Source organism: Myotis daubentonii, chromosome 3, assembly GCF_963259705.1.
Source record: "Myotis daubentonii chromosome 3, mMyoDau2.1, whole genome shotgun sequence".
NCBI classification, from domain to species: Eukaryota; Metazoa; Chordata; class Mammalia; order Chiroptera; family Vespertilionidae; genus Myotis; species Myotis daubentonii.
This window is the reverse complement of record NC_081842.1, coordinates 171,463,573-171,478,541: the sequence shown is the minus strand read 5'-3', so window position 1 is coordinate 171,478,541 and position 14,969 is coordinate 171,463,573. Positions and strand designations below refer to the sequence as shown.

Here is a 14,969-nt window from a genome sequence, read left to right as displayed (position 1 = left end):
GATCCCACTTCTAGGAATATATCCCAAGAAACTAGAAACACCAATCAGAAAGGATATATGCACCCCTATGTCCATAGCAGCACAATTTACTTAGCTAATTCCAAATAGCTAAGATTTGGAAACAGCCTAAGTGCCCATCAGCAGATGAGTGGATTAAGAAACTGTGGTACATCTACACAATGGAATACTATTCTGCTGTAAAAAGGAAAGAATTCCTACCATTTGCAATAGCATGGATGGTCCTGGAGAGCATTGTGCTAAGTGAAATAAGCCAGTCAGAGAAAGATAAATATCACACAATCTCACTCATTTGTGGAATATAATGAACAACATAACTGATGAACAAAAACAGATCCAGAGACAGAGAAGCATCCATCAGATGCTCAAACCTCAGAGGGAAGGTAAGGGAGGGTGGGGAGAAGGGGGAGAGATCAACCAAAGGACTTGTATGCATGCATATAAGCCTAACCAATGGACACAGACACCGGGGGGTTGAGGGCATGAGCGGTGGTAGGGGGGCTATGGGGGGGATAAGGACACATGTGTAATACCTTAATCAGTAAAAAAAGAAAAAAACCTCTTTAATAAGAGCAGACAAATGAAGGAACTGGAAGAATATTTGTTATCCCATTTACCAGTAATCTTCATAACAATCTTTTGTGATAGGTAGTATCAGCTCCATTACAGACTGGACTTAAAAGAGCTTAAGACAGGCTCCCCAAACTACACAGTTAGTAACTAAATGCCTCTCACAGATCTTACTAATACATCCCTTTGGGCATCCCCAAAACTATTTGGAAAATGAAAAAACAGGTTTCAATCAAAAACCCGTATCCTATCCCTTCTGCTCTGATTCTTCCAAATGTGACCACTTACATAGAAAAAGATGAATTACTATTTCTATCCTGATGACCCAAATCCAGTCAGTAACAGCCAGAGTGAAGCTTTGTGTTTTACATGTGCTACCCTATCAATTTTGTCTGGGTCAGGCTATCTTTGCCTCCATGTAGGGAGACAGGAAGTCAGAATCAAGAAGAGTGGGAGGACACGAAGGACTACAGATTCACTTTTCCACCTTGGCTCTGCTTCCATCAGACATTGCTGGAGGGACATACTTCCTGGTGCCAGGCAGCTACCAGGAAAGCCTAGCGGCTAAGCACACAGGCTCTTGAGTTCAATGCCTGGCTCTGCCTCTCTAGTTGTGCAACCTTGGGCAAGTTCCTTATCTTCTCTGTGCCTCATTATTCCTATACCTAAAACAGGAATGAGGTAAGCACTTACCTCACAGGGTTGTGGGGATGATCAAATGCTATAAGAAGCTAGTCCAGAGCCTGGAATGGAGTTAATGTCCAGTGAATGGGGGCTGTTATCATTATTCTTCATCTTAACCTCCAGGAGAGCCAGGCAGCAGGCTTGATAGAACAAAGGAAGCCCACCTGGAAAGCAAAATCAGTGCATTGAGGATGCTTTTCAGCCCCTTTTAGCTAAGCTGCATATAGACTGTGAGGTGTCAGCCAGCCCTCCAGGCGATCCTCTAGGCCAGCCGTGGGCAAACTACTGCGGATCCGGCCAGTTTGAAATGAATAAAACTAAAAAAAAAAAAAAGACCGTACCCTTTTATGTAATGATGTTTACTTTGAATTTATATTAGTTCACACAAACACTCCATCCATGCTTTTGTTCCGGCCCTCCGGTCCAGTTTAAGAACCCATTGTGGCCCTCGAGTCAAAAAGTTTGCCCACCCCTGCTCTAGGCTGACACTGTGGGGAGAATATTTATTTACCTTCTTGGTTATCTTCATGGACTGTCTTCCTGGCATCTCAAACTGTGTCAAAATTTGAGCTCAGTCCTCAGCAATCCTTGCCCACCGCTGTGTACTGTTTGCCATGTTGAATACACCTAACTGTTTACAAGTATATTTCCCCATCATGTAATTGTGAGCCTCTGGAAGACAGGGCTGTTCTATACTCTAGTATCTACACTGATTCTTATAATGTCTAGTTCACATAGATAATACTATGAAACATGAACTATTATTGTTATTATTATTTGCCTTTAATAGTGCCTAGCAGCAATATAGTAATTTAAGGAAATTTTCCCAATAAGTTTGAGTAAATGGATTGATGGTGACACTTCTCTAATTACACAAGACCAAGGTATTGACAAACTTTTTATTCAAGGTACAAACAGTAAACAATTTAGGCTTTGCAGGTCTCTGTCCCAACTACTGAACTTTGCATGGGCAGCATGAAAACAGACGCTAAGTGAGTGGACATTGTTCCGTTCCAGTAAAATTTTATTTTTGGACACTGAAATTTGCATTTCATATAATTTTCATGTATCATGAAGTAGTCTTCCATTGATTTTTCTTCCAACCACTTAAAAAATGTAAAACCCATTCTTAATTCATGGGCCCCACAAAACCAAGTATTCGTTCTCTCCCTGGAAAGAGTAATAGAACAATACACAGATAGCAGAGGGCCAAATCCTTGGCCTTTGCATTTCAAAAGTGTAAATGCTGGTAGAAGACAGAAGACTGGGAAGAGATTAGTCATGACTAAGTTTCCCAATAATCATGTCCCTTCCCTCCTCCACCAAACAGTAGATAAAGATGACCTGAGCAGCAAGAGCTAAAACTGGCCAGGTCCAGGGGTAAGAGGGAAGAATCAAAAGAGTTAAGACACTGGTGAGTCAGAAAAGGGTCCCCTGCCCCTGGGCCATGTACCAGGTTGGGATTTGAAGGAAGTCAGGATTATAGAGCTCTCTGAATAGGTTTGAGATTCTCCTTCCCTCCACAAAGGATGCTCCCAGAAACTTAGAAGAAACCGTAAGAAAAGATGTACCGGAAACTGATGGAGATTCTCTATGCCCTCACCTAACTAGAAATTAACTGCTATAAAAAATAAAGTCTTATTTCTTGCACTTGAGATCATCCCCTTGCCATGGGTGCTCAATTAGGTCTAGCCCTCAATGTTCATTTCAGCCTCTGAAAATAGCATCTTGAGGTGTCATCTTATGGTTGCAAGGCCCTAAGCAGTTACCTGGCTTGTCTAATGCTAGAAACAACTCTGCTAACAGTTCTGTAAATTTTTTCTCTCTAGTTTAGAATTCTGGCTATACTTTAGGGTACTTCTTCAAGAGGACTTATCTATAAATGTAATGGCAAGAGACATATTAGAGAATAACAATTCCCTTCTAAGAGAAACTATGTTAACTTAAAAAACCATTGAAACCTGTAAAGAATTTTTGTGAGTTTATTTGAGCCAAACTTTTGACATATGCCAGGAAGCAAAACCTCAACAAATTGAGATAATGCTCGGGAGAATGGTGGGTTACATCTGTATTTATACATTACAATCAAAGGAAAGGGACATAGGTGGGTTACATGAAATCCATTGGTGATAGACTAGAGAAATGGGTGAAAGCGAAGCAGGGAAACCCCTGGGATTGGATAAAAAGTAAAAGGATAGACACATACTTAGGTGGGTGTAGGAACAATTAACATAACAATGAAGGAATTAGTTGTATTTGTCCTGGAGCCCAGCACATTAGGTTGTGCCCCAAGCGGTCCAGAAAAAGGGAAGTTACAAGTTACCCAGACATTTCAAGGGTATATTATTATAGATGCAAAAAGACAGATAGGCTCAGTTAAGATAAAGGTTGACCTTGTCAGTGAAGATACCGGCCTAGGACATAGCTACCCACCATAACTGCTTTTAGTTAAAGTTTCATTTCAGACCATCCTTTGTGGTTACTTTAGGCCTCTGAGTTTGCAAGATCGCCATGAAGGCCTTTCCCGAGCGAATTAGGTTAGCATGTGGCCCCTTTCATCCACACTAATATGAAGAGGAATGCAGTTGAAAGTCAAACTTTTGGCACAAATAAAATGTCTCCTGGAACCCAGGAGACCCCAGGGGTCACCAGTCATGCTTACATAGCAGAGCATTCCATAGAGACATATTTTCAATGCACTGCAAATTTTAAAGATTTATGTTAAGATTATTATTATTTTTTAAGGATTGGGTCTTAACAGAAGAATCCCTAAATGAGGTTGCTATCTTGCTCTTTAAAAAAAAAAAAAAAAGCATCTTGATAGTTTCAACTTTCTCTTTCATGAGCGTTCAGTAACTGTTTTCTCCCAGCTGCTGCATAAATGCATTTTTAGACATATTTTATGTCTACCTTTTAATCATGCTTCACTTTTTCAGTAAATCCCTTATCACAACACACTAACGGTGCTGTATAAGTGATTTCTCTCTCCCATCTGAAGCAGCTTGTTCGTGGGTCATTTTTCATTACATTTTGTAGCAGGTTGCAGTGCCCCAGAAAATGATTTTTAAGTTTATACCTCAGCTATTTTCTTGCTTATCTTCCATTAGATTTTTACAGTTCAACTTCCTTAAATGTTTCATTTCATTTTCTCACTCATACATATACATAACAGGTCTTACAGAATCTGCATAAATTTGCAATAAGGACCAATTTAACAGTTTAGCTTATGAGTAATTTTTTCTAAAAGTCATCATTAGCAAGTGAAATTATATAACCATTCGTGAATAATTATTGGTCTAAATATCCAACTGCAAAGAGTGAGAGAGAGAGAGAACTAAAATCAAACAATTGCTATTAAGTCCCCCATTTCTTCTACCCCATTATAATCAGCTATTTCAAAATTAAGAATATATTACATTTGGACTTTCTTGAAATTTAAAATCTTGAGACAATTATCAAATGCAATGTGTATTTCATGTTAAAACGAAATATATTTTTATTGATTTCAGAGAGAGAAAGGGAGAGGGAGAGACAGATAGAAAAACCAATGATGAGAGCAAATTGATCGGCTGCCTCCTGCACACCCCACACTGGGGATCAAGCCTGCAACCCACAACAGGGCATGTCAACAACTGAGTCACACCGGCTAGGCTGTACTTAATTTTTAATGTTAAATAACATGTATTTAATTATTGATGGCCATGTTTTACCTAAAATACCCTATTCCTCTTTGTTTTCCCAGGCTCTGGAAGAGTGCCTGAAATATAATAGGTACTCCATGTATTTCTGCTAAATTGAATAATTGTTTTGAAAGCACATTGTATCATTTCATTATTGTTATTCATCCATTTTAGGTTAAGGAATTTGACACCAATTTTACATATGTGCAACAGTCAACATTCTATTTGGAGCCAAATACCAAATATGTATTTCAAGTGAGATGTCGAGAAACAGGTAAAAGCTACTGGCAGTCCTGGAGTTCACCCTTTTTTCATAAAACACCTGAAACAGGTGAGTGTATCTATATATTTAATCTCTTAGGCTTTTCTTTTGACCTCTATCTCTCTTCTAATTATATACTTTTTTTTTCTTCTTGATGTCTAGCAAAGTTGACAAAAGGATTCTAGGGCAGGTGGTAATACTTTCATTGTCATTTGCTTTGATTTTTGTGGAGGCTGACTACAATTTATGCAATGGTTCTCGAACATTCCTGGGCCTGAAAACCAATGCACACCACCTGGTGTGCGTGTTCACCATCCCTCTTTCACAGGTCTCAGGTAGCGGGAGTGGGGGGGATGCTCAAGCGTTGGCATTGCTTACAACCATCCTGGGTGATTCTGAGGCAGATAATAACCTCAGGCCTTCTTTTGAAAAAAGACATTACTCAGAGTTACATTCGATTCTTTAGGTCAGTCTGTTAAAATATATTCTTCAAAAGCAGACACAAATCAAATCATATCAATAAGTACTGATTACCTACTATATGCAAAACAATCCGAAAGAGTTAAAGCACTTAACTATGAAATTATTTAATTTTATTCTTAATAAAATTTAGCTAAGCTGTTGTTTATGTTTAGCTATTTCTCTGCTCTTAATATTACTAGTTTAATATTCTAGGAATTTACATGTCATTTAATAAAATCTTAGCCAAATAGATTTCAATTGTACAATAAAATGACCCTATTGTAATTATCATAATATTTGATAATTGCCCCATTATCCTAAAGATGTCTCTCTAGTATAGGTAGCTTATATACTAGATTTTTTTTTTTTTTCAGAACAGAAAAACTTAATTAGAATCACACTATTGTTAACATCATTTTTATTATAATATAGCATCTTGTAATTGTGTTTTATGTTTTCAAACATAACATTCATTATAAATATTGGTGACCAACCAGCACGTAGAGAAAGCCAAGACCCAAAGACTGGTTTAAAAGTTCTTTTGGTGCCCCCTAAAGCCCAAATTTTAGAAACACATTTTAAAAAATCATACAAAATTTTTTGAATGACAGTTGACATACATTACTAAATTAGTTTCAGGTGGACACTTCAGTGATTAGACATTACATAACTTACTGAGTGATCATCTGATAAATCTCACACCCATCTGACACCATACATAGTTACTAGAATTTTATTGACTATATTCCCTATGTTGTACTTTATATCCCCATGATTGATTATTCTGTAACAACCAATTTGTAGTTTTTAATACCTTCACCTTTTTTTCCCATCCCCTTGACACTCCTTCCCATCTGGCAACTGTCAAAATGTTCTCTGTATCTATGAATCTGTTTCTGTTCTGCTTGTTCATTTATTTTGGTTTTTTAGATTCAATTGCTGGTAGATATGTATTTATTGCAATTTTATTGTTCATAATTTTGATCTTTTTTTCCTTCTTCTTAAAGAGACCCTTTAACATGTCATATAACAACTGGTTTGGTGGTGATGAACACCTTTAACTTTTTCTTATCTGGGAAGCTCTTTATCTGCCCCTCATTCTAAATGATACCTTTACTGAATGGAGTAATCTCTGTTGTAAGGTCCTTGTTCTTTATCACTTTGAACATTTCTTTCCACTCTCTTTGGCCTGCAAAGTTTGTTGAGAAATCAGATGGCAGTCTTTATGGGAGCTCCTTTGTAGGTAACTAACTGCTTTTCTCCTACTGCTTTTAAGATTCTCTCTTTGTCTTTAATCTTTTGCATTTTAACTATGTTGTGCCTTAGTATGGGCCTTTATGGGTCATCTTATTTGGGACTCTCTACACTTGCTGGACTTGTATTTCCTTCACCAAGTTAGGAAAGTTTTCTGTTATTATTTTTTCAAATAGGGTTTCAATTTCTTGCTCTCTCTGTTTTCCTTCCAGTACCCCATGATGTGAATGTTGGTACGCTTGAAGTTGTCCAGAAGCTCTTGACACTATCTTCATTTTTTTGGATTCTTTTTTCTTTTTGCTGTTCTGATTGGGTGTTTTTTTTGCTCCCTTATATTCCAAGTCACTGATTTGATTCTCAGCTTCCTCTACTCTACCACTGATTCTCTATAAATAATTCTTCATTTCAGTTAATGTATCCTTCATTTATGAAGTTCTCACTAAATTCATTGAGCATCCTTATAACCAGTGTTTTGAATTCTGCATCTAGACTATTGCTTATCTCCATTTGGTTTATTTCTTTTTCTGGAGGTTTGTTCTGTTCTTTCATTTGGAACATGTTTCTTTGTCTCCTCATTTTGGCTGCTTCCCTGTTTGTTTCTGTGTGTTAGGTAGAGCTGCTAGCCCTTCCTGTCTTGGAAGAGTGGCCTAATGTAATCAATGTTCTGTAGGGTTCAGTGGCACAGCCTCCCCTATCACCCAATCTGGCATTTGAGATGTGCCCTACTCCCTGTGTGAGTTGTGTATACCCTCCTATTGTAGTTGAGCTTTGATTGCTTTTGGCATGTCAATGGGAGGACTTTACCCCCAGGCCAATCAGCTGCAAGGACTGGCTTCAACCTCTGACTCCTGTGGAGGATCAGCTGTGTAGGGACCACCCCACAGAGCATTTTCAGTGGGGGTCTGGTGCCCCTTGCATGTGTCACTTGTAGAGGTGGTTGGGTGGTGTTTCATGTGGTCTCGAGCTGTCTATTGGGTGTGTGGCTCTGGAGACGCCCAGGAGGTACAGGCCAAGGTCATCCACCATCTGAGTTCTGTCCGGGGCACTGGCATGGGCTACAAAGTGATTTGCAGATATCTACTACTTGTGCTGGGTTTGGAGGTGCCCAGGGCAGTTCAGACTGTGAAGCAAGGACAGCTGCTACTAGGGCTGCATCTGGAGCCACACAGGGAGAGTACAGGGCATGCCAAGGCCAGATGCTGCTTGTTTGAGAGATTTTGGAAAAACCTCGAGTATGAGCCAAGCAAGACAGGAAATTCATATGGAAAAAGTGGAAACAGTGTGGGTGGACCTGCAAGTTGGGTGGGGTGGGATCTCAGGGCATCACCAGGGCAGGGCAAACACTGGGAGCCAAGTTGATGGAGTCTCAGATATGAAGCCCACCTGCTGGTTCAGTTGGGGTGAGGCTTATCAAAGGAACAATGGCCTCTGCCAACTGTCTGAGAGAAAGCTCCCCTCTCACCTCCAGCTCCCACCTTGATGTCAGGCAATTCAGTCCCTCCCCATATGTCTTTGGTGCCTTTGAAGCTGCTGCCCTGGTGTTGGAACTCAGAGGGAGTGAGTCTGAGTAAGTCCGTGTGCAAACCCTTTAAGAGGAACTGCCTAGGACTCCAGGAGCTTCCATCTCCCTCAGCCTCAATTTCCACTAGTTTTTACAGCCAAAAGTTGTGGAGACTTCTCTTCCGGGCATTGGAACTCTGGTGTGGGGCTGGGACCCCTTGCTCCTTAAGGGACACCCCTACAGCTGAGATATCCCTTCCAATTTTTATCCGACACATGTGGGTGTGGGACCAGCCCATTCTGCATATCCACCCCTCCTACCAGTCTTGGTGTAGCTTCTTCTTTAATTTCCTAGTTGTAGGACTTCCATTAAGCCAGATTTCAAACAGTCCTGAATGATGGTTGTTCAGTAGTTTAGTTGTAATATTTTTTTTTATTAGTTAAGGTATTACAAATGTGTCCTCATCCCCCCATTAACCCCCAACCTCCCCCCCACCCCCCGCCCCACACACTCATGCTCCCATCCCCCTGTTGTCCATGTCCATTGGTTTGGCTTATATACATGTATACAAGTCCTTTGGTTGATCTCTTCCCCTTACCCCCGCCCTCCCCTACTTTCCTTCTGGGGATTGATAGCCTGATTGCTGTTTCTCAGTCTTTGGGTCTGTCCCTTTTCATCAGTCTATGTTGTTCTCTATAATCCACAAATGAGTGAGATCATGTGGTATTTATCTTTCTCTGACTGGCTTATTTCACTTAGCATAATTAGTTGTAATTTTGATGTAGAAACACTTTTTTAAGGGAATCATTTGCAATACCAAGTCTCTTTTTTAAAAGTTAGTTTTTAATTGAAAATATTCTGCCTTAAGTTGATATTGTTAAAAATTTTTAGGACTTTAGATGCCATTTATAAGAGTCATAATTTAATTGGTAACCAAATTATTTTTAAATGAAATGTTAAATTGTCTAACAAGATTATTCAAATTGATAACTAACATATACTTAGCACTTACAAAGTACTACTATGCATAATCTTGTTTGATTTTTACATAAGCCATATTTGGCAATGCAATTGGCACCATTTTACAAGTGAAAAAGTGAGGTATGATTTTCTAAATCACACATTGCTAGTGAGTAATAGCGCCTCAACTAGAACACACATTTTCTTACCAATAGCCCTCAGCAATCTCATCAATTTCTTTAACCAATTACATCAAAGTGGAGGAGCAGTTTACAAGTTAAGTACAGGACCACAAATTTGCTTCTTTAAAAGTAAAGGTTTTAAACCTTACATCGAAAGAATAGGAACATCACAGCTACCTTGCAACAAGCCTATATTTAAAATATAGTATTGGTTTCTATTGGGGGAGGGGAGGAGGATCACTTGAGGCAAAAGTGCGTTAAAATTAAATATCCCTGAAAACTTGCATCTGTAAAAATTTAACATGTTAGTTAAGAGGAAACATAAACTTCTTTTGGTACAAATTCCTTTCTAAAATACATTAAATGAGAAACAGTGCAAAAGTGTGTTAGGGAAAGTGATAATATTAAATCTTTTTGAAAATGTAGAATAGGCATATAGATCAATGGAATAGAATAGAGACCCCAGAAATCGGCCCGAACCAATATGCTCAATTAATATTTGACAAAGGAAGCAAGAACATACAATGGAGCCAAGATAGTCTCTTCAATAAATGGTGCTGGGAAAATTGGACAGATATATGCAAGAAAATGAAACTAGACCACCAACTTACACCATACACAAAAATAAACTCAAAATGGATAAAGGACTTAAATGTACGACGGGAAACCATAAAAATTCTAGAAGAATCCAAAGGCAAGAAAATCTCAGACATATGCCGAAGCAATTTCTTCACTGATACAGCTCCTAGGGCACTTGAAACTAAAGAAAAAATGAACAAATGGGACTACATCAAAATAAAAAGCTTCTGCACAGCAAAAGAAACCATCAACAAAACAACGAGAAAACCCACTGTGTGGGAAAACATATTTGCCAATGACATATCTGATAAGGGCCTAATCTCCAAAATTTATAGGGAACTCATACAACTTAACAAAAGAAAGATAAACAATCCAATCAAAAAATGGGCAAAGGACCTAAATAGACACCTTTCAAAAGAGGACATTCAGAAAGCCAAGAGACATATGAAAACATGCTCAAAGTCACTAATCATCCGAGAGATGCAAATCAAAACAGCAATGAGGTACCATCTCACACCTGTCAGACTGGCTATCATCAACAAATCAACAAACGACAAGTGCTGGAGAGGATGTGGAGAAAAAGGAACACTTGTGCACTGCTGGTGGGAATGCAGACTGGTGCAGCCACTATGGAAGACAGTATGGAGTTTCCTTAAAAAACTGAAAATGGAACTCCCATTTGACCCTGTGATCCCACTTCTAGGAATATATCCCAAGAAACCAGAAACACCAATCAGAAAGGATATATGCACCCCTATGTTCATAGCAGCACAATTCACCATAGCTAAGATCTGGAAACAGCCTAAGTGCCCATCAGTAGATGAATGGATTAGAAAACTGTGGTACATCTACACAATGGAATACTATGCTGCTGTAAAAAGGAAGGAACTCTTATCATTTGCAACAGCATGGATGGAACTGGAGAGCATTATGCTAAGTGAAATAAGCCAGTCAATAAAGGAAAAATACCACATGATCTCACTCATTCATGGACAATAGAGACCATTCTAAACTTTTGAACAATAATAGATACAGAGGCAGAGCTGCCTCAAACAGATTGTCAAACTGCAGCGGGAAGGCTGGGGAGGGTTGGGGGGCAGGAGGTAGGGGGGTAAGAGATCAACTAAAGGACTTGTATGCATGCATATAAGCATAACCAATGGACATAAGACACTGGGGGATAGGGGAGGCCAGGGGATTGTCAAGGGCGGGGGGATAAAATGGATACATATGTAATACCCTTTGTAATACTTTAAGCAATAAAAAAATAAATAAATAAATAAAAATAAAAATAAATCTTTTTGAAAATGTATCTCTTTTTTTCTATTTGAAAAAGCAAAGCAAGTCTATTGTACTATATAACCTAAAAATCACTGTTGTTTACATTTTAGTGGATTTAACGTTAATTCTTTTCTTTGCACATATTTTTAAATGATAAAAACTATAGTGTGGATACTGTTCAAATACAGTTCTTATTTTTAAAAACTACTTAATGGCTGCACAGCATTCTAACTTATAGGTGTATAATAATATATTTAATCATTTCTCTATTTTAACAATATGTAGGTTATTGCATTTTTTCCCAATATCAATAAGTTTCTTTGACTAGACTTTGTATATAAACTCTCCTTTGGCCTTTAGGTCTTATTGGCTCAAGAGTTAAGCACATTTTAAGATTCTTGTTGCAAATTGTCAAATTGCTCATTAGTAAATTTTTAATATCAGTTGCTTTTTTTTTTTAATATATTTTATTGATTTTTTACAGAGAGGGAGGGAGAGAGATAGAGAGTTAGAAACATTGATGAGAGAGAAACATCGATCAGCCGCCTCCTGCACATCTCCCACTGGGGATGCACCCGAAACCCAGGCACATGCCCTTGACCGGAATCGAACCTGGGACCTCTCAGTCCGCAGGCCGACGCTCTATCCACTGAGCCAAACCGGTCTTGGCATCAGTTGCTTTTTAAAAGGTATTCATGAAAAGATACTTATTTAGTCACTCATGTTTATTTGGGCCCTACCAGACACCAGGCACTTGCTAGATGCTTGCAGAACTTCAGTGAGCAGAGACAAAGATCCCTTAATTCTAGAGAAGACAGTCAATAAAAAAGCATAACAAACCCTAACCGGTTTGGCTCAGTGGATAGAGCATCGGCCTGCGGACTCAAGGGTCCCAGGTTTGATTCCGGTCAAGGGCATGTACCTTGGTTTCAGGCACATCCCCAGTAGGGAGTGTGCAGGAGGCAGCTGATCGATGTTTCTCTCACATCGATGTTTCTATCCCTCTCCCTTCCTCTCTATAAAAATTCAATAAGATATATTTTTTTAAAAAGCATAAAAAAACAGTAAAGTACATAGCACTATGAATAAAGATATAAATAAAAGCAGTAAGAAGGAAACCTCATAACTGAAGTTTCAATTATTTCACAATTGAAAAAAATAATTCCTATTACTTTAAGTTAACCAACTTGTTTGATAATGGGGCTTTTTGAGCAGCCAAACTTTCCCAGTAATTAAAAGTTTATATATGAAGAAACACAGGCCAGGCAGTAATGCTCTCTCTATGCAGGAATTTCCTATTTTGTTTGCTAAAATTATGTGTGGATAACTGAACTGATTAATCTCAAAACAGTGTGTTTTCCCCAGGCCTATAACTTCATAAGTGAAAGGTTTTAAGCCAGCCCTGCTCATTTTTCTTGTGCACACCTTTGAAATACTAGAAGTAATACCCCTCAAAGGTGGCATGAACCCTAATGAGAGCACATAATCTTGTTAATTAACCTGTAATCCAATTCCCGCCTTGCTTTCTCCTCCTCCATGTATATTTCTTTATTCATTGTAAATGTATTTTTAAAAGCTGCAAAACTGTTATTCCCAGGAGCATTTGAGATCTTACTCCCTGGTATATGTTTAACTCAAATAAACTCTTATGAAAATTGTAAAAAACAAAAAAACAACAAACACACACAAGAAAACACACACACACACACACACACACACACACACACACAAAATGTGTTTTCAAAATTCTGCCCAGATGGCACTGCAGGGCAATCCATGAAGTAGGTATGGCCCCTAACATTCCTCTCTATCACTTTCCCTCTGGATACTGCCTTTCCTTAACCTTTGAAAACCTGCTCTCCAAAAGAAATCAAACAAACTCATTTATTGCAAGGGTTAAATGATTTATTATCCTCTTTTCCTTCCTCAGAGTATTTAGACTTTACTGGAAAACAAAGCCTTACAATAAAAAAGAAAAAACAAGAAATTAATCTCAGAATATAATATCAGGCTTTAGCAAACACACAGAAGTTTCTCTGGTTAGAAACTCATGTTTTTCTATGCTATTAATAGCAAAAGCTTAATTAAGTGACTGAATGCAGGATGACTTCAGGACAAGCTATAATAATAAAAGGGTAATATGTTAAATAGACAGGACAGCCCAATGACCTTCTGGACGAGTCAGGGCTGCGAGGGTTGAGCCCCTTGCACGAATTTCGTGCATCAGGCCTCTAGTAAACAATAATAGCTAACACTTATTAGATGCTTTCTATGTGTTGGCCGCATATGATAAGCATTTTACATATGAATTGTCCTTTACTCATCATTACAGAAGTATAATTATTATTCCAATTGTGCAGATGAAAATGATATGAGACACAGGGAGATTGCACAGTTTTGTCAACTGTTACAAAGCTGGTGAATGGTAGTCAGGGCCTAACTCAGGCTGTGGTGTTCTAGCACCTGCATGACAGCTCTGCTGTCTCCTTCCCAGGAGATCTAGGAGGGCCCTGTGTCAGCACCCCCTCAGCCACCAAACCAAATCCTCCTCTACACATTAGCTAATAATAAAACTATGCCAACAGCACTTCATTTTAAGTGTCATGTTTGTTATGAAAATTCATGAGAAAAGAGTGAACCATAACTTGATATCAATTATTTCCACTTTGGCATGAATACAAGGTGTGGAAGCAGTCTTGGGTTAAGGTGATGAGAATGAAACTGCAGGACTCCAGGAACCTTGGGATAGGGCAGCCTGAGATGAGGAAAAGTTGGCTTTGGCCAAGACAGGACCACCACAGGGCAATTCGTGTTTTTCCAGCTGGTCCTGATTCAATGAAGGGTCTAGAATGCAGTGCTTTCCAGAGTGGGGTCTGTGGACCATCTGTATTAGAAATGCTTGGGAAATTAGCTCACAATCAGATTCCTCAGTCTCTAGCCAAATGATATTTCTGCAGTAAAGTGTAAGAACCACTGCACCTAGAGGTTAGACACACCCTCTAAGAGGGACAAGTGCCTCAAACAATGATGTTGGGTGTGGGCAGGATATGTAGGCAGAACTGAGCAGAATTTAATAGTGCATTAAAAAGACTGTACACCACTATCAAGTGGGGTTTATCCCTGGCATGCAAGAATGGTTCAACATGCCAGCCGGCCTGGCTCAGCGGTTGAGTGTCGACCTATGAACCAGGAGGTCATGTGCGATTCCCAGTCAGGGCATATTCCTGGGTTGCAGCCTTGATCCCCAGTGTGAGGCGTGCAGGAAGCAGCCGATCAATGATTCTCTCTCATCATTGATGTTTCTATCTCTCTCCTCCTTCCTCTCTGAAGCCGATAAAAATAAAAAATAAACAAAAAAGAATGGTTCATCATATGCAAATCAATAAATGTGATACACCACATTAACAAAATAAAGAATAAAATCATATGATTGTGTTAATAGATGCAGAAAAAGCTTTTGACAAAATTCAACATCCTTTCATGGTAAAAGCTCTCAACAAATTATGTATAGAAGGAATGTAGCTCAACATAATAAA

General features: G+C 38.8%; 1 protein-coding gene across 1 annotated transcript in view; it reads left to right on the top strand.

Moving 5' to 3' along the window:
• The window catches only part of IL23R (interleukin 23 receptor), a 70,515-nt gene that overhangs the window by 35,561 nt on the left and 19,985 nt on the right, over positions 1-14,969 (top strand). Inside the window, exon 7 of the mRNA XM_059686082.1 lies at positions 5,127-5,283. Within this exon, the coding sequence (XP_059542065.1) occupies positions 5,127-5,283 (157 nt within the window). The remainder of the gene's footprint in view (positions 1-5,126; positions 5,284-14,969) is intronic.